This window comes from Camelina sativa, chromosome 11 (assembly GCF_030686135.1).
Source record: "Camelina sativa cultivar CO46 ecotype springtype chromosome 11, ASM3068613v1".
Taxonomy (NCBI): domain Eukaryota; kingdom Viridiplantae; phylum Streptophyta; class Magnoliopsida; order Brassicales; family Brassicaceae; genus Camelina; species Camelina sativa.
In genome coordinates, this window is record NC_141890.1 from 30,884,641 (window position 1) to 30,901,881 (window position 17,241).

Below are 17,241 nucleotides of genomic sequence, written 5' to 3' on the forward strand. Positions count from 1 at the left end.
TGCTTGTAACATAATCCTCATATGTTTCCTTTTCAAACGATAATTGTTCCTTCATCAACATTATTGTCTCAAACGATAATTCTTCCTGTTCTTGACGCAAATCAGTCTCTACCATCGTTTTTTGTGGCTAAGAGCGGCTCTTGTTTCAGACTTGACACTGGCTGCAGAGTAATTGGAGCCGAATTCCCAAATCGAACATATACAATGTTGACACAACATCTCCCTCTAATTGGAGCCGAATTCCCAATTCTTGAACCAACTCAGAGCATCTCCCTCTAATTTCTGTGACACCAATTTGTATATTTTCCATGTCGGTACGTCGATCTTTTTCACCAAGTTATCTCCCTTCCCTTCCATACAGAAATGTCCCTTCTAACTTGTGATCATCTAACCCATTAACCTGAGATGACAAACCCTCAAGCTTCTGCGCAGAACCTGACTTAAGCGAGCATGCTTTTTTTTTTACTTGATTTTGTTTACCATAATCACACTTGAGAATCAGAAGTTTGTACTCTCCCCTGTTTGTTTGATGTAGAATTAAAAACTTTGGGGGTTTGGTCATCTCAACATCAATCCTCTGATTTAAACTGAACCCAACTCTCACAAACTGTCTTGTGTTAATTTTACAATTTATACCACCAACACACAAGGCGCTTCACCATGTAAAACTCACTGAACACAATTCTAACTTCTCTGCATCATTATAACCACCACTGGTCCTACATTTTTCATAGCAGGCCTATTGTTGCTATGGCAAGGTGAATCGGCTTTGTTATTAAACCTTGAAATGTAGAGTTCTTTACAAGAAGACATCTTATATAATAATTAAAGGTCTGTTGTGAAATTGCTGAATTTTCTCTCAAAAGAAACTACATTACTACTACTTGAAAAAATATATGTATTTGAAGACCACCTCAACTGTTTGTGCCTGCCCTTTCGTTTCCCCTTCTTCTCACGTTTGTATTTGAAATTTGACCTTTTTTTAACATGTTTTCTTGCAATTGCTCTTAGCCTCTTCGGGTTCCCACTAGCAGGAGTGTGTCTTCCAAGCAATGGCATTGGCACCAATATAATGTAGTGAGCCAACTTCAAAAAGAACAACTCTCTGTCCATAATTAAGGCCTATCTGACTGATTTTGTTTTCGTAGGTACTAGTAATATTTGTTTAGCTGCATATGGTTTTTTTTGTAGGTACAGTACTACTATTACCACCACTACTACTTGCCATTATTTCAGCATTCGCTATATATTAAACACATTCATACTTAACTAAACGACTTTGATTGACATTTAAGATCAGTTGGTGTTAACACAACACTGGTACGATGCTATAGTTTCTGGAAGACAAAAGCTAGCTGCGAAATATGATAAAAAGAAAGGACTCCAACAAATGACCTATGGCACGACTCACATGCCTTCTTCTTGATGTTTTACTGTTTATGATAAAAAAAAAAAAAAAAAAAAGAAAGGACTCCAACAATGTCGATCCGACTGACTCATCGCATGCCTTCTTCTAATTAATGTTTGTGATCCAGGATTTAGAACTTGCGGATTAGAAACGAAAGTTTATTTTATTTTGACGTGCAATATTGCTAGACCTCGAGGTAAAATGTTGATTCATTTTTTTATGCAACAAGTTGTTAACAACCAACCAAGTAACTCATCATAAGCACTAACTGATATGTCTTAAATCTTGTTTGAACTAATATTAAGTTTGCGAGTGCTAAACACAATTAATGTCTTTTTTTTGGGTTTGGGTCAACCATTATGTTTTTAGTATGGATTTTTCATGGTTTCAAAACACACACAGTATATGGTTTCCCCTTCTTGTTTGCAGGGATTCTAATGTCACTCGAAGGGAGAGTTTGAGTGACAAAATTAAGGCAATGGTAATAAGATTTTCCAAAACAACTTCTAGTAATTGGATTGGCTGCAACATTATTTATAGTCAATCATCAGTTGCATTATAGAAAAAGACTTCATCAACTGGAGTATTTTGCCTGGTAGTTGTTTAGAGGGTGTATAAGAATCAACAACCTAGGCTTTTCATTGGTCAAGGTACCAGGAGTGTGTCTTCTAGCAATGGGATTGACACCAATGCAGTGAGCAAACTTCGGCTATGCATAGGGCCTATCTCAATAGCGACAATAACCACAAGAGATTAGAGGGAATACATGTACATACCCACAGATTAAACACACAGAAATGATATCATTGTGGACAATAAGGATACCAACTGTGAGATTTCTCTTGTTTGAGAAAAAGAGGTCTGTGATTCCAATATGTATAATTATCACTAGTCTTTAGAATAATTTAGTGCTTTCTCCTGTGATTATGTGTTGAAGGAAGCTTCAAGGCCTTTATGCTGCAAGCTGGGTGCGAGATATAGGTCTAAATGATTACAAGAAGCAAGTGGACGCTGAACCTAATAAAACAAGCAAAGGACACAGAGAATGAGTCCTCTGTTTTGGAAGATCTTGGTAAGAACTGCAAGAGGTGTCATGGAGGAGACTCTAAGGTCTTTATCATCATGGGTGTGGCTGACTCTCCTCAACGAGATCTACAATCACTCCATCAATTCCCATCACATATTGCATGTACACTGCCTCTCCCACATTGATTACAGAACCGATCATCTTTGTTTCAGGTGACGTACTGAAATGCACAGCCACAATGTCCTCAAAGGTCCACCGAGCCACCACCTCAATGAAATCGACGCCATGGTCCTTCTTCAACGATGTCCTTTTGTTTCCCCTTCTTCTCACGTTTGTATTTAAAATTTGACCTTTTTTTTTAACATGTTTTCTTGCTATTGCTCTTAGCAATGGCATTGGCACCAATGTAGTGAGCAAACTTCAAAAAACAACTCTCTGACATTTTTGTTGAGCTGATTCTTTTGGTTTGTTTGTTTGTGTTTCTGGATGATATAAGAACATTTAAAAATGAACAAATCACACTTTACGGTAATTGTTTATTTAACTAATTTTTTTGTAAATTTTCCATCACTTTTTAATATAGGTAATTGACTAATCTGTATAATTGAATGAGAACAAAATTTAAAGGATTTAAAACATGAATATTCTTATTACACAACTTCAACCACTTCACCTTCTTTGCAAACTGCAACACTAATCTCCAAAGTACTATTCTTCTTTGATTTCACCCTGCAACAATTTCTTCTAGGAGACTGCAGCCAGCCCAAAACAAAAAGTTTGAAACCATATGTTAATAGATTATTATTTTAAGCATTCATTCATTAGTAATAATAACATGACCATATAACATTTATGTCACAAATGTTCAACTTACTCTGTCCCAAAGATGAGGGTCCGGTTTCTTGTAAACAATGACCGTCTTAATGTCGCCCGGATTAGCCATCTTCCACCGACACTCAGGATGAGCCACACGGTGAATTTCATAACGGCTCACCGTCATATTTGTCACCGGATGAACTCCGGTTGATGTCATATAATACACAAACGGTTTCTGGCACGGATGACGACTCACTGGTCGGGTATTAAAAGCGTATGCGGTGTAATCCGCCCGTCGATACCTATCAGAGATATATTATACATTGTAAAACAAAATGACCATATCTATCAACTTATGTAATTTTCTAATGTTTTGATAATATACATTACCAATTTAAGAAGGTTCTCGACGGCATTTCGATCTCTCGAGCTGAAAATATTCCGCGGAAAATCTGAACTGCGAATCCCCAAGATACGGAAACAGTCCATTTGCGTCGTTTGTCGTAACATATCGACTGTTGCATAAGTCCAGCAGAGTCTAGCTTCGCCGGGGCTTGTAGATGCTTCAAGGCGTAGACACGTGTCATGTTTGGAAAGATCGGTTCGACCACGTCGAGGTGGTGAACCGTAACCAATGGAGCCACCGGGTGAGCCGCTAGTAAACCAAAGAGATTGCCATACACGTCGTACTGTGAAACACACACAAAAGAAGAGATAATCAATTAATGCCGAACGGAAGACCCGATATGATGTTAAACTAATCTAAACCGACCGGTTCTTGGGTAGGTAACCGACGATCGGTTCTGTAATCAATGAAACATATCACCAACGAACAAGGAAATTGTCACGTGCGACACACGCGCCGTTAATGGCGTGACAGCTCTCTTAAAGAAACGACCTGACACCGTGACGACGTGTACCTTACTCCGGCAACAATATATAACGTACGGCCAAATTGTGGTCCAGTGACGTGGCATTTTATCATAATTGAGTTTTTAAAAGCCCATCGATTTTTTTTTAACCAAAATGGTGTAAAAACTTTGTTTGTTAATGAAAAAAAGTCCAAACAAAAAACGTTTTAATTTATTAATCTCGATTACCCATTTAATGCTCTCATTAACTACGTACACATTTATAAAGAAAACATTTACTATCCCTATTAAAATCCAATGATCATAACAAAATCTAGCTGTAGTTAAAACCTACTTTGCTAATTTAACCAACTGAAACAAAACACGAATATAGTTTAACTAGATTCGTATTAATCAACCAAAATATTTATTATTAGTAATATTATTGTGTTTGGTTTAAAAAAATAAAAATCTGGAGATGTTTTACTGTTAATTAACCAACTTTAATTAAACTAGATTCATATGAATCTTATGAGAATATTTACTACTATTATTAATTTGAATAAAAAAAGTGATAATGACGACTGACCTGGTGAAAACCGAGTTCTTTAGTGAGCGGAACACCGAGTTCGGCCATGCAAGCTTGCATCCGATCATCGGAACCGTACAATGCCGGATACCTTTTGATACACCGATCTTGCATTTTGCTCAGCGCCACCGCTAACGGATAACTTATAGCGAATCCTCCGCCGCCGTAAGCCATTCCGTAAGAGAAGTAAATGTTCTGAAGATGACTCTCCGATAAGCTTCCGATGTAATACATCTGAGTGTGGTCGTACTTCCTCAAAACTCTGATCAGATTCTCGGCGACGAAAACAGTGTCGTCGTCTCCCATAACGAACCATCTCACGTCTTTGAGCCCTAGCTTGAGCGTCTCCGTGACGATTCTCGAGATTCTAATCGCCGATCTGTGTCCCTGTTTGTTCTTGTAAGGAAATTTCGAAGTATCGCCGGAGATTCTCACCGGCGGGAGGCTGTTTTCGTCGTCTTCTTCTTCCTTAACCGGTTTCTCTAACCAGACGTAACCGCGCATTTGGTTCGGTTTGTACCAGATCTTGATGTACTCTTTCCTCTGCTTCCACAGCCTCGCCGACGCCGCGATTCCGAAAACCACGTGCTGGAGTCCGGTTTTCGGCGGAGGAGGTGGTGGTGGAAGCGGCGAAGGTGGAGGGGGAGAAGATGCGTAAGGTTCGATCACGGCCGTTTGATTTGAGTGGAAGAGAATCAACGGCTGAGATGAGTTCACGATGTCGTTGAGTCGACGAACAACGGCGGAGAATGGCTCCACGTGACAGGCACGTGAGTTGGAGATGAGCTTGAGTGTGTAGACGACGTAAGTGGCGGAGACAAGGAGGAGGAGCGTCACCATTAGCTTGGAAACGGGTCGGGCCGGTGAACCGGATCCGGATAAAGTCCGTTCCCACATCAGCTTCTCTGATGGATCTTTATGGTTATTCAACTTCATCTCAAGAACCACAATATTAAAAAAAAAAACGAAAACTAAATCAAAATTGTGGAATGGGAAAATAATTTGATAATAAATATTTTGATGGAAACAAATTTTATGAAGAAAGTGAGATTAGAAGAGAAGAAGAAGAACATGCAGTGGCTCTGTTTCTGATTTTTGTAAAAGAGAAAACAAAAAGGGTCTTATCGTGAAAGAGACTCATTTTTACTTAGTTTATATATTGCTACTATTTTAAAATATACTTTTAGTATAGTCGTGAAAAAAGAAATCAATATACTTTTCATTATTATCTCAAAGCAACTAAAAAATAAAAATCTAATCTAATCGTGATAAAAATATTTTGTTTTCATATATAAAAGTTAGATACTTTTTTTTTGGTAGAATATAAAAGTTAGATACTGATCAACAGCTAATTGTTACTATCAGATTGATCTTGCAATCATATTAGCAAAAAAACAAAAGTTATACGTTATTATTAGATTTTAGTTCTGTTAAGCTATAAAATACCATCGAGTTTGAACACTTTTTTTCCTTTTTTTGTAATTTACTGTATATTTACACCCAAACCTCCGACAAAACTATACACACTCAATCAAATTTGCCTAAGTCTAAAATTAATATTTTTCTGTTTTTACTGTGATAACGATTGTAGTGTACTTTTTTACATGGACACGTGTAGGGATCATAGTGGAAAATATGTGTCGGTAGTAGTAGCAAAACTTTGGGAAAGGTGGGGGGAGCTAGTATTATTTTAATTATTATAGGGGTTGATTTAGAAATAAACTAGAAATGTTGGGGGAATTTATGAATGACAGGGGTCATGGGTGGTGGTGTTGTTGCTGCAGGCTACGAGGCAAATTTATCACATCCATGCTAAACTCTTATAAGGACATCTCTGAGTTCATCAGAGAGTAATTTGTTGCTTGTTTTACCTTAATTTTAGCTACTTTTGTCGAAACCACATTCTTTATGGTCAATGGGTTCTGTTATTACATTTTTCCCCTAAATAAAAGACCTAAATTACTTTTTGACAATACCGGTGTTTCAACTTAAATTTGATGAATGTGGTGGATTAGTTAAGTAGTATTTGTTAGATTACAATGCATGTACCGACGCTTTTAGTGTCAAGTGATTTAGATATAAGATGTTTTGTTATGGTTATACTGTTCTTATCCTTTGTATTAACAAGACTAGAGAAATGTGCCCTTACAATAATGTTTTGGGGCATGACATGTCCAACAAAGTGACTTGAATATTTTTGCCGACAATGACACCCGACGTTAGGAGCACAGAGTACACTTTATAATGGTGAAAATGGTAGGCCGTTTATCAATGTTGCATTCTTCGGATAGAGATCGTCGAGTTTAATTACTTTATATATCTGGTCTAAAATTTGGCCTTTTGAAGCGGTGATCTTGGGCTGAGACTGATCTTGAACTTGCTTTGATTTAGTGATCTTTCTTTACCATGAATCACCTTCCTTAGAAATCTCCTCAGATATATGTATTTGGACTCGAGTGGAGATAAATTGGTGTTAATAAAGAAACAGTAAAGATACATGCTAGGAAGCTTGGTGTGAGGAATAAGAAGAAAAGACGATAGATGTTGTCTGCTGAATTATGGTTTGAAAGATCTGTTTAAGTTGGTTGTGCTTTATTTACATTATATGTGACACTTACAATAATAATTTGTGATCATAAGTCTATGTAAGTTATAAGTCTACAATTTGAACCAGCTGATGCAATAACGAACCGAGAAGTTTTGGAGTAGATGCTTAAATCTCTTGATACGCTAATAGATCTTATTATTATAGTAAGGGATATGCTAAGAGTTATTGCTACATAAAGTAACTAAGAACATTAAAAGGTTATAACAAGAAGTAAAGAACTTCACAAGAAACCTACTTTAACAAATCATATATGAATCGTATGCAAACACCAATCTTCACATTCTCTTACCATAATTAAATTTCTCCACCAAAAATTACAAAATCGTTTATTTGTCGCATGCTAATTAAGCGATTCATATTACAACAATATATGGCCTCCATGGTTAATGTTATGAGTCCAATAGTTACGAGAAATCTCATCACCAAATTCATAACTCAACGGCTCAAACCAGATCTACCTTCTATACAACATTCCGGCCGGTTCAATGCAATCAAGGATGATCCAAAAAAGATGATAAATAAGTATGCTTCAAGGAGAAATACCGTGGTTTCGTGTTTAGATCAATCCAATCCTAAGTCGAATCAAATCTCTGGGTATGATGCTGTTATGAAATTTTATTCCTCTATAAACGAAAAGAATCAAGATCGATTAAGAAGTTGCATCTCCAACGATTGTTTTATCGATGATTTCTCCTTCTCTAAGCCTTTTCAAGGGAAAAATGTAAGAATATTTCTATATGACAACTATCCACGAATTTTTAATTCTATGCAATGTGTATATTTTACATTTCAAGATTTGGTTTTGTGACTGAACAATATATGTTTGCAGGAAGCTATGAAGTTTTTTGAAGAACTTGTGAAGAGTATGGGACAAAACGTAAAGTTTTGTGTTGAAAATGTGTGCGAAGGAGATGGACATAGTGCTGCTGTTAATTGGCATCTTGGTACGTACGTGTATATTAATTAGTACATCACTTAATGCATATTGCCTAATGATTACGTTATTAATTAACTATCTTAGTTATATTTTAATACTTTCATTAATTCGTCTTCTTTTCATTTTTTGTTTATTGATATGAAGAATGGAAAGGACGAAAAATACCCTTTACAAGAGGATGCAGCTTTTATGAATTTACAGACGAAGGAGGAAGATTGGTTATTAGGTTATATCTCAATATATATCAAAATGATTTTTTTTTAGCTATATCTCAATTTTTATTTATTTCAAATCTATACTAATAAACAAATAATCTTGTAATTGATTTAACAAAAAAAATAAAAAATCAGAAACGCGAAGATTTTGATTGAATCACCAATTAAACCGGGAGGAATCACACTGGTAAAATAGTTTTCTCAGTTTTTACAATGACAATATATGGATGAGAGTTATTATTTTGTATACTTTATAATATTCAAACCCTTTATTAGTTTGTTACTTATATTTTTTTTTTTGGTTCAGAGCCTGTTAAAGAACATCACGTTCTTGTTCGACGAATTCCCAAAAGGAGCTGAGTGTAAGTTTTCATTATTTTCTTTTAAAAAAATATCATATTTAACTTAAAATTGGTATGTTTTGTTAAAACCTTTTTTCTAATTTTTCAACATTTCAGTGTTTTTGGAGAAACCTTATGCTATAATCCAATCAGCAATACGAATTTATGCACTTTTCTTGGCGCCACTCATAAACCATGTAATGGCAAGCTACCTGAAGCTATTAAACAACATGGCCGAGTTCTTCTTATTGGTCGTCAAAATCATCATCAAAATTCGAAACCTCTTCTCCAAGTAGAACAAATAACAAGCATCACATCTTTTTATTCTTGATTAATCATCTTTTTCCTACATTTGATGATACATTTCACCAACCATCAATTATATGATTATTTGTATTTTTAAACAACAAAAACTAAAAATCTTCAAGGGATGTTAATTAGAGTCTAGAGATATGCTAAAATGAGTTTTACTTTACGGAATCTGGCCACAAAGTTACAAAACTGAGGTTAAATTCCGATTATAGAGCCAAAAAAACCCCAACCTTTTTGTAACTACTTCATAATCATGTAACTAGTCTTGGGCATATAATCCGAAATTGAACAAACCTGAATCGATTCAAATAAAACCAATTGGTTTTTATATTGATTGTATTCGGATTTCATTTAAACCAATTCGAACTAAAATTCGATCGGTTATCTGCTAAACCGAATACACAATTAATTTATGTATATTTGGGTTTAGGCATTCATATTATTTTCGGGTCTCTGTTAGGAGTCCATTAGCTATAAAAGGATCTCTAACTTCAGACCTTATTGTTAAGGACCACACACTTTAGCCATCTGAGCTATTATAACTTTTTGGTTTCACTTTCTGGATGGTATATATAAGGAATTCGACTTAAGTTCGGATTTTAAAAAAAGTTGAAAACCGATCCAAATCCAAACAAATATGAATCGATTCGACTTAAGTTCGGATTTTAAAAAAAGTTGAAAACCGATCCAAATCCAAACAAATATGAATCGATTCGACTTAAGTTCGGATTTTAAAAAAAGTTGAAAACCGATCCAAATCCAAACAAATATGAATCGATCCGATCCAAAACACAATCAGATTCTAAATGGATTCTATATATCCCAGTCCGAGAGATCCGAAATCCGAAAAATCGATCTGATCTAAACCGAAAATCCAAAACACGCAGGACGACAGGAAGTGATTACATTTAAGTATTTTATACCTGTTGTGATCCTAAGCCCAAATTATAAACAAGCCCATTAAGAAAGAGAGACAAAAAAATGAAAAAGTGAAGAGTCTTTCAGTTATTTTAATTGTACAGATGTAAGAACAAATAATTGCAGAGAAAGAGAGAGAGAGAGACAATTTTGATTGTAAAGATGAGAGCACTGTGGAGTCAGTTGAGTGCCATTTCCAACTGCAAGCTTTCTCCGAGGATCAGCACAATATCCTCAGCAAACTTGACTTCAATTCGAAATATGTCAACCATCTCTTCTACTGAAGATCCCGAGCTCAGTGATTTTTTGGCGTTTTTAGAATCTCTCAAGAACTATGAGAAAGCAGGTGTACCAAAAGGAGCTGGAACTGATTCTGGTGATGGTTTCGATCTCGGTCGAATGAAACGGCTCATGATTCGCCTCCGTAATCCTCATTCCAATTACAAGGTTCGTGCTTTTGCAATTTTCAACCATTTCTCTTATTGATCTCTAAGTTATAAAGGTCTCATCTTTAGATTTGGGATGTTTCTATTTTTTTTGTACTCTGATTCTCCTGTGGGTTGAAAACGCTTGTAACTGTTGGAAGTTGTTTATTTAAAGGTCTCATCTTTAGATTTGAGTAGTAACTATAGATTCTCCTATGGATTGATGAAGACACTTGTAATTGTTGGAAGTTGTTGATTTAAAGGTCTCATCTTTTAAATTTTGATTGTGTCTTTTTTTTTGTGTGTGTTATGCATACTTTGGTTTGATGTTTCAAGGTAAGATTAACAATGAGGGCAGTGATTATAGGTAGTTCATGTGGCTGGAACAAAGGGTAAAGGGTCAACTTCTGCCTTGCTCTCCAATATCTTACGGGCTGGAGGATATTCAGTTGGTTGTTATTCTAGGTAAAGTATTGAATTTGGATGAAGGTTATGTTAGATCTTGAGTTTGAATCTTTTGTGATTTCACATTCATGAGCTTTTGTTCTTGATTGCAGCCCGCATCTTATGAGTATCAAAGAACGTATTTCCTGTAATGGACATCCTGTCTCTGCTTCCACTCTTAATGATCATTTCTATTCAATCAAACCGGTTCTCGATCAGTCTATTCAAGAGGAAAATGGTTCTTTGAGTCATTTTGAGGTTACCAATTCAAAGCTTCTTCTAGATTTTTTTTTACTTCACATGGTATTGCTTAAGTGTAATTAAGATGTATCTGTTTTGCAGATTCTCACTGGGATAGCCTTTTCATTATTTGAGAAAGAAAATGTCGACATTGCAGTTATAGAGGTTAGTGATTTTGCTCATTTTTATTACATTACATTAGACAATCTAATGACACTTGCTTTTGCTGTCTTGTAGACTACTTATGGCACTGTTTTATTTGTTTTTGTATCATTAGGCTGGGCTAGGAGGAGCTCGAGATGCTACAAATTTCATTGAAAGTTCAAATCTTGCTGCCTCAGTCATAACAACGATAGGTGAAGAGCACATGGCTGCCCTCGGAGGTTCCTTGGAAAGTATAGCTGAGGCAAAATCTGGAATTATCAAACACGGTCGTCCAGTTAGGTGGTTTTGATGTATTTGCTTTCCGTATAACCATTGGTTATAAGCACATTGTTAGATAGAAATTTATGTGTTCTTATAAAACGTGTAGGTGGTTTTAGGGGGACCATTTCTTCCTCATATCGAAGGCATTCTTCGTTCTAAAGCAGCATCAATGTCGTCATCGGTTATTTTGGCATCTGATATTGGATCTAGTTCTTCAATGAAAGGTATCTTCAACAAAAATGGGATCGGTCTTTGTGAGTCCTGTGACATCGTAATACAACACGAGACAGATAATAAACCAGTAAGTGTCAGAAACCTTTGATTCCTTTATTAAAAGCAAGAAGTTCACTTGTGATTCTGAATGTATCAATAAATTATACATAATAAATGCAGATTGTTGAGCTTAGTGATGTAAATCTACGGATGCTTGGACATCACCAGCTCCAAAATGCTGTTACTGCCACATGTGCGTCTCTTTGTCTTCGCGCTCAAGGTATGAAGCTGAAGCACTTTGAACCTCCCTATATAAAGCTCCCTATATAAAGCAACGAAAGTATTAAAAAGTTGACAAATTTTGTAACTTTCTGGATGGAATAATCAGGATGGTGGAGAGTGACAGATGAGGCAATTAGGATTGGTTTAGAGAATACTCGTTTACTTGGGAGAAGTCAGTTTTTGACACCAAAAGAAGCAGAGACTTTACAGTTACCTGGAGCAACAGTGCTTCTTGATGGAGGTTGGTAATAGCTTTAGTGTCTCTGTTTCGAATCGGTTTACTGTATCAATCTTTGTTCTGTTTTTTCAGCTCACACCAAAGAATCAGCGCGAGCTCTAAAGGAGATGATAAAGAGGGATTTTGCAGAAAAGAGATTGGTGTTTGTGGTTGCAATGGCCAGCGACAAAGATCATGTGTCGTTTGCTAAAGAACTTCTCTCAGGTCTAAAGCCAGAAGCAGTGGTTCTTACAGAAGCTGACATTGGTGGAGGTAAGGTTAGATCAACAGCGTGTGCGGTTTTGAAGGAATCATGGATAAAAGCTGCTGATGAATTGGGATTAGGGTCTATGGAAGCTTCAGAAAACAAAACTGTGTTTGATTCCTTAAAGCTTGCGTATAAGATTCTCAGCGATGACACAAGTGACTCAGGAATGGTTATAGTCACGGGTTCACTTCACATTGTATCTTCAGTCTTAGCTTCTCTTCAACATTAAATTAGCTGCTTTCTTCTTTGATGTGTTATGCTTTTGATTATCTTTGTAAAAACTCAGTTTGTGTAATATAAACGAAAGTACAAACCAAATAAACCTATTTGGAACTTTATGAACACTACTTAGTCTTTGGAACCCTCCCAGCGAGACAGAGACTATTCAAACAAGCACATAGGTGAAGCCGTGAAGGTGAGATTAAAATGTTTTGTCCCACATCGGTTGTGTGGAGGAGTAAGAAGGTCGTGGGCCTAGTATAAAAGGAGAAGGGGTGGTGAGGTGAACAAGTATGATCCTTCAGGCAAGTTAAAGGGGAAATGAGGAATGGGTTTAATCTCGCTTTAAATGCGTGATGAGCGTACCGCTCAAAGCCTGTTACGACTAATTGGGCGCTCCAATTTTATACCAATCTGATCCCTCTCTCTTGTTCAATCCTTTTTTTAATCCAAACCTTTTTTTTTTTACTTTTTTTTAAAATTATATTTTTAATATAAATTAAAACTAATTATTTTGGTAATGTAAGAATAAACTATATTTTTGTAAAAGTCTTAAAAATACGTTTTTAGCCCACGTGGTATTGGCCTAGTTCTCATTAAATTTTAGGAAATTTCAAATTAAAAATATCTAGAATTATTATTATATTTGGATGGGAGTAATTTTGTATTTGGGTGTAATGTCTAGTTTGTATTTTCAAAATGATTAAGTTGTACGAGGAAACAGATGAAATAACTAAGAGATAAAAGTGGACCGAAGAGACTTTCCTCTAAGTTGAAAGCTAAATCATTCAATGTTCTTGAAATTGATTCTACTTCAAATTGATGCTCAAGAGGGAGGTGACACTGATACGATACTTTAAAGACGTCAACACAGTGTTACATTGTAAACTCTTTTGAAAGCAAGGATTATGCATGAGCAGAACATTGATAAGAGTGGTTGTGTTTTTGGAAATGTTTCGAAATGCTAAAGAGCTTCTTCCGTAAACCCTGAGCACAAAAACTAGCTTCTTTTAAAAATAAATATATAAGAAGTGTAAAATGGTGCTGCCCAGGATTGAACTGGAGACCTTTTGCGTGTAAGGCAAACGTGATAACCACTACACCACAGCACCTAATAATAATTTCTACGGCTCCTCCTTACATATCGTTTTGCTTCCACCATTGATAATACACTATTTTATAGTTATAAAAACATGAGGAGCCAAACCTAACCTAACCAGAGCAGCTCATCAAACAACTGGTCTCCTTTCCATTACTCCTCATCCGCAAATAACGCCTTGCAATATGATTGTCTAACAAACTTTGTTGAGCTTTATTTTGAAAGACATGTCATATTGTGTGGATTCTGAAGCCCACGATTGGCGCAGCCTCGTTTAGGGTTTTTGTATCTTCAGTTGATATATACTTTTTATTAACCGCAAGAAAACCGAGGAAAATGAAAATAGGGTTTCTGAAGGGTGAGAAGAACAAAAAAAACCACTAATGGCGACGATGATCTCCAATCTTCCAAAGGATATGATAGAGGAGATCATTTCTAGGGTTCCTCAAAGATTTAGGAAAGCAGTGAGATTAACTTGCAAAAGTTGGAACAATTTAACCACAAGTGAGAGCTTCACGAAGATGTGGATTGGCAAAGCAGCAACAAGAGAAGCGAAGACTATGATGATCTCGGTTACACCTCACAATCTTTATTTAATGAGCGTTGTTGTCGACGACGTCCATCCGTCTGTGGAGTTTAAAGGTCAGCTTAGTTTTCTTCATAATCAAGTTAGTATTGACGAAGTCTTCCACTTTGAGGGTTTATTGCTATGCATCTTGAAAGACACTACTAGGGTTGTGGTTTGGAATCCGTATTAGGGGCAAACAAGGTGGATCAAACTCAGATATCCACACAGTTCTCACTCTTGGGAAAAGTCCAAATTTGCTCTTGGTTACGAGGATAAGGAATCTTGTCGTAGGGTTAAATTGTTGAGGTTTTTAAATTCTAGAATACCCGAAAAGGAGGAACTTTTTGAAATCTACGATTTTGACTCTTGACTTATGGAAAACTCTTGATGTCACTCCAAACTGGTATATACCTTTTTCGGACTATGGGGTTTGTGTTAAGGGAAACACTTACTGGCCAGCTAAAAAAAGGAGCTCCTCAAGATTGCCCCGTCACATAATTTGTTTTGATTTTACAAGAGAAAGATTTGGACCGCTTTTACCTTTGCCACTTGGCGCTAGGGGTCGTGGATATACATATGTGATATTATCTTGTGTTAAAGAAGAGAAGCTTGCAGCTTTATTGCGATAGCACAATTCATATGAATATGAGTTTGTGATATGGATCTCGACTAAGATTGAGGCCAACATGGTGTCGTGGACTAAGTTCTTGAGAATGGTGGATATGCGTGATGATATGTTTTCCAGTTACGTTCTTCATCGACGAGGCTAAATACTTGAGAAAATTGGATACTTGAGAAAATTGGATCTAAATACTTGAGAAATAATAGAGACTATCCCAAGACATTTATACTTACCACTATTACTAAGGCTAAATACTTGAGAAAATTGGATCTAGCAGTACCAGAAAGAAACTACTGTCGGACACCTTTGTGCTATTATGTCCCAAGTTCGGTCCAAATCAAGAAACCTGCACGAGGCAAGGAGGATAGAACAAAGTGGTTTAGACAACCGTCGATTTGCTGAAAACAGGTCGAGACTTACCGCAAATGAAAGGCTAGTCTAGAATCAATATTTATAAGTAGGAGGTGAAGGCGAAACATTGAGAGAGGTCAAGTTTTGAAACGCTTCGCGAGACACACCTAGACACACCTAGTTAACTAGGTTCTCGACCCGCACCTACATACGTAATTATTTTTCGTAATTTAAAAAAAAAATAATTTTTAAGTAATCAAACCCATCTAATATGTCTGATTGCAACGTTTAAATTGTTTTGACTCGAAAAAACCCCATTCCTCGTAATTCACATGAGTAAATAGTATGTCCACATATATTTTGCATAAATTTTTGTTCCCAAAATTCTCGTCTCGTATTTTTGTCATACATAAATATATATATACACACAAAATTCTCATAACCTGATTATTATGGAACTAATTTGAACGATTTTCTAAAATATAATAAATCTGTTCTTTAATCTTTTTTTCCTAATATGTAAATTGGGTCAGTTTGACAACATGTATATTTGATATGATTTTCTTTTTAACCCTGAAGTGTATTTTCCAATTAATAGTATAGATTTCCTTCAATTATTGAATGAAATATTCCTTAGTTATACTAATGACAATTTAATGTAAATAATATAGTAAGAGAAGGGCAAACAATAAAATGGGATATAAAGTATTTTATATAGGAGATACCAAAGGTAATTTATTAAGGAGAATTCTATAAATTTGGATATTTTTAGTTTTTTTAAGGAATATATGTGTCCGTAATTGATGGAGAAATAAAATTACAAAATTGTTTCGTGAGAGGAAGACTATAATTGGTCATTAAATCTCTTATATAATTGGTCTTAGTTACGGTATTATATCACTGGATTTAATAAATTTTAATTAGTCATTATATTCCTATATATCTCAGCTATTGGTATAATATTATTCCTTGTTTTCATTTTTATTAGACTAGATTTTCTAAATTTAAAGATTTCTGTAAAAACACTATAACTACATATTTATATATAATGTTTAACTATATAGTTATCTAAATTAAAATATATATTCATGTCATTTCAATCGGTGTTCATATGTTCTTTTGGGCAAATATAATTATTGTTTTTAGCAAAAGAATAAACATTGAGCTAGTTTCAAATGATCTTCGTTTCTTTCACCATTAGAACTTTATAAAATTATTAGAAAGTAATATTATTTATATTTCTGAAAATATGATTTTAAATATATATTTTACCGCAAATGAAAGGCTAGTCTAGAATCAATATTTATAAGTAGGAGGAGAAGGCGAAACATTGAGAGGGGTCAAGTTTTGAAACGCTTCGCGAGACACACCTAGAAGAATATCTTACGTAATAAAGAACAATATATAATGTTGTTCGTGCTGTTGGGTTTTGTACTTTACTTTCTTCTGTCTTTTGGTATAATAATGTTTTGGGTTATGAATGATTGAACATGCAGGTAACCAAAACAGCCCAAGTGTTTAGGGTTACTCCACACAGCTTACACTAGGTGTGCTATAATAGTTCACTAACTGCAGCTTTATCCATCAAACCTTTGTGACATAACCTGCAAATGACTTCCTGATCAGTTGTTGAACTCTTAACAAACAAGTTCATGTTATATGCTTCTTCAAATAAACCGTAAGCACAAACAACCTCGTCTACCTTAATAAATGCTCTAATGCTTATCTCATATGCGTGGCTGTTTCCAATTCGTCTCCATCTCTTTGCATAGAGAGTCTTAGCTCGACAAGATCCCGCCGGACTTACCAATGTCTTCATGAATAAAATGTATATATGTAACTACA

General features: G+C 35.6%; 3 protein-coding genes, 2 non-coding genes and 1 pseudogene across 6 annotated transcripts; 4 read left to right on the forward strand and 2 right to left on the reverse strand.

Moving 5' to 3' along the window:
- Positions 1–2,957: 2,957 nt before the first annotated feature.
- On the reverse strand, positions 2,958–5,984 carry LOC104724513 (uncharacterized). The gene is made up of 4 exons (XM_010443005.3): positions 4,692–5,984; positions 3,642–3,940; positions 3,310–3,553; positions 2,958–3,187 (listed from the first exon to the last, which is right to left on the reverse strand). The coding sequence occupies exons 1-4, from the start codon at positions 5,625–5,627 to the stop codon at positions 3,086–3,088; spliced, it is 1,581 nt and encodes a 526-aa protein (XP_010441307.1). The 5' UTR covers positions 5,628–5,984; the 3' UTR covers positions 2,958–3,085.
- A 1,553-nt stretch (positions 5,985–7,537) lies between these two features.
- On the forward strand, positions 7,538–9,212 carry LOC104724514 (uncharacterized). The gene is made up of 6 exons (XM_010443006.3): positions 7,538–8,020; positions 8,129–8,243; positions 8,381–8,462; positions 8,587–8,638; positions 8,759–8,813; positions 8,910–9,212. The coding sequence occupies exons 1-6, from the start codon at positions 7,637–7,639 to the stop codon at positions 9,086–9,088; spliced, it is 867 nt and encodes a 288-aa protein (XP_010441308.1). The 5' UTR covers positions 7,538–7,636; the 3' UTR covers positions 9,089–9,212.
- Positions 9,213–10,095: 883 nt separating this feature from the next.
- LOC104724515 (dihydrofolate synthetase) lies at positions 10,096–12,859 on the forward strand. 2 transcript variants are annotated; one of them, XM_010443008.3, is made up of 9 exons: positions 10,096–10,469; positions 10,815–10,912; positions 11,005–11,149; positions 11,234–11,296; positions 11,409–11,570; positions 11,664–11,858; positions 11,951–12,050; positions 12,159–12,293; positions 12,363–12,859. In XM_010443008.3, exons 1-9 carry the CDS (start codon positions 10,185–10,187, stop codon positions 12,764–12,766), a joined length of 1,587 nt encoding a protein of 528 aa, XP_010441310.2. In that variant the 5' UTR covers positions 10,096–10,184; the 3' UTR covers positions 12,767–12,859. The 2 variants fall into 2 exon arrangements, with proteins under 2 accessions (XP_010441310.2, XP_087330640.1); XM_087474514.1 differs by having other exon boundaries at positions 10,117–10,469; positions 10,806–10,912.
- A 213-nt stretch (positions 12,860–13,072) lies between these two features.
- LOC147934645 (small nucleolar RNA Z279/snoR105/snoR108) lies at positions 13,073–13,178 on the forward strand. Its single transcript, XR_015573489.1, has one exon. It is a non-coding gene; the product is annotated as a small nucleolar RNA Z279/snoR105/snoR108 (small nucleolar RNA).
- A 617-nt stretch (positions 13,179–13,795) lies between these two features.
- On the reverse strand, positions 13,796–13,868 carry TRNAV-UAC (transfer RNA valine (anticodon UAC)). The gene has a single exon. It is a non-coding gene; the product is annotated as a tRNA-Val (tRNA).
- A 370-nt stretch (positions 13,869–14,238) lies between these two features.
- LOC109127368 (F-box protein At5g41490-like) lies at positions 14,239–15,447 on the forward strand (annotated as a pseudogene).
- Positions 15,448–17,241: the final 1,794 nt, after the last annotated feature.

Bases quoted from the DNA above. Each gene is read 5' to 3' on its own strand.
- LOC104724513 (XM_010443005.3), bottom strand. From the start codon at position 5,627: ATGAAGTTGAATAACCATAAAGATCCATCAGAGAAGCTGATGTGGGAA. The intron at 3,941-4,691 runs GTCAGTCGTCAT...TGTGTTTCACAG, and splicing joins AAGAACTCGGTTTTCACCAG to TACGACGTGTATGGCAATCT. The intron at 3,188-3,309 runs GTAAGTTGAACA...GGCTGGCTGCAG, and splicing joins ACCCTCATCTTTGGGACAGA to TCTCCTAGAAGAAATTGTTG.
- LOC104724514 (XM_010443006.3), top strand. From the start codon at position 7,637: ATGCTAATTAAGCGATTCATATTACAACAATATATGGCCTCCATGGTT. The intron at 8,463-8,586 runs GTTATATCTCAA...ATAAAAAATCAG, and splicing joins GGAGGAAGATTGGTTATTAG to AAACGCGAAGATTTTGATTG. The intron at 8,814-8,909 runs GTAAGTTTTCAT...TCAACATTTCAG, and splicing joins ATTCCCAAAAGGAGCTGAGT to TGTTTTTGGAGAAACCTTAT.
- LOC104724515 (XM_010443008.3), top strand. From the start codon at position 10,185: ATGAGAGCACTGTGGAGTCAGTTGAGTGCCATTTCCAACTGCAAGCTT. The intron at 10,913-11,004 runs GTAAAGTATTGA...TCTTGATTGCAG, and splicing joins TCAGTTGGTTGTTATTCTAG to CCCGCATCTTATGAGTATCA. The intron at 11,150-11,233 runs GTTACCAATTCA...TCTGTTTTGCAG, and splicing joins GTTCTTTGAGTCATTTTGAG to ATTCTCACTGGGATAGCCTT.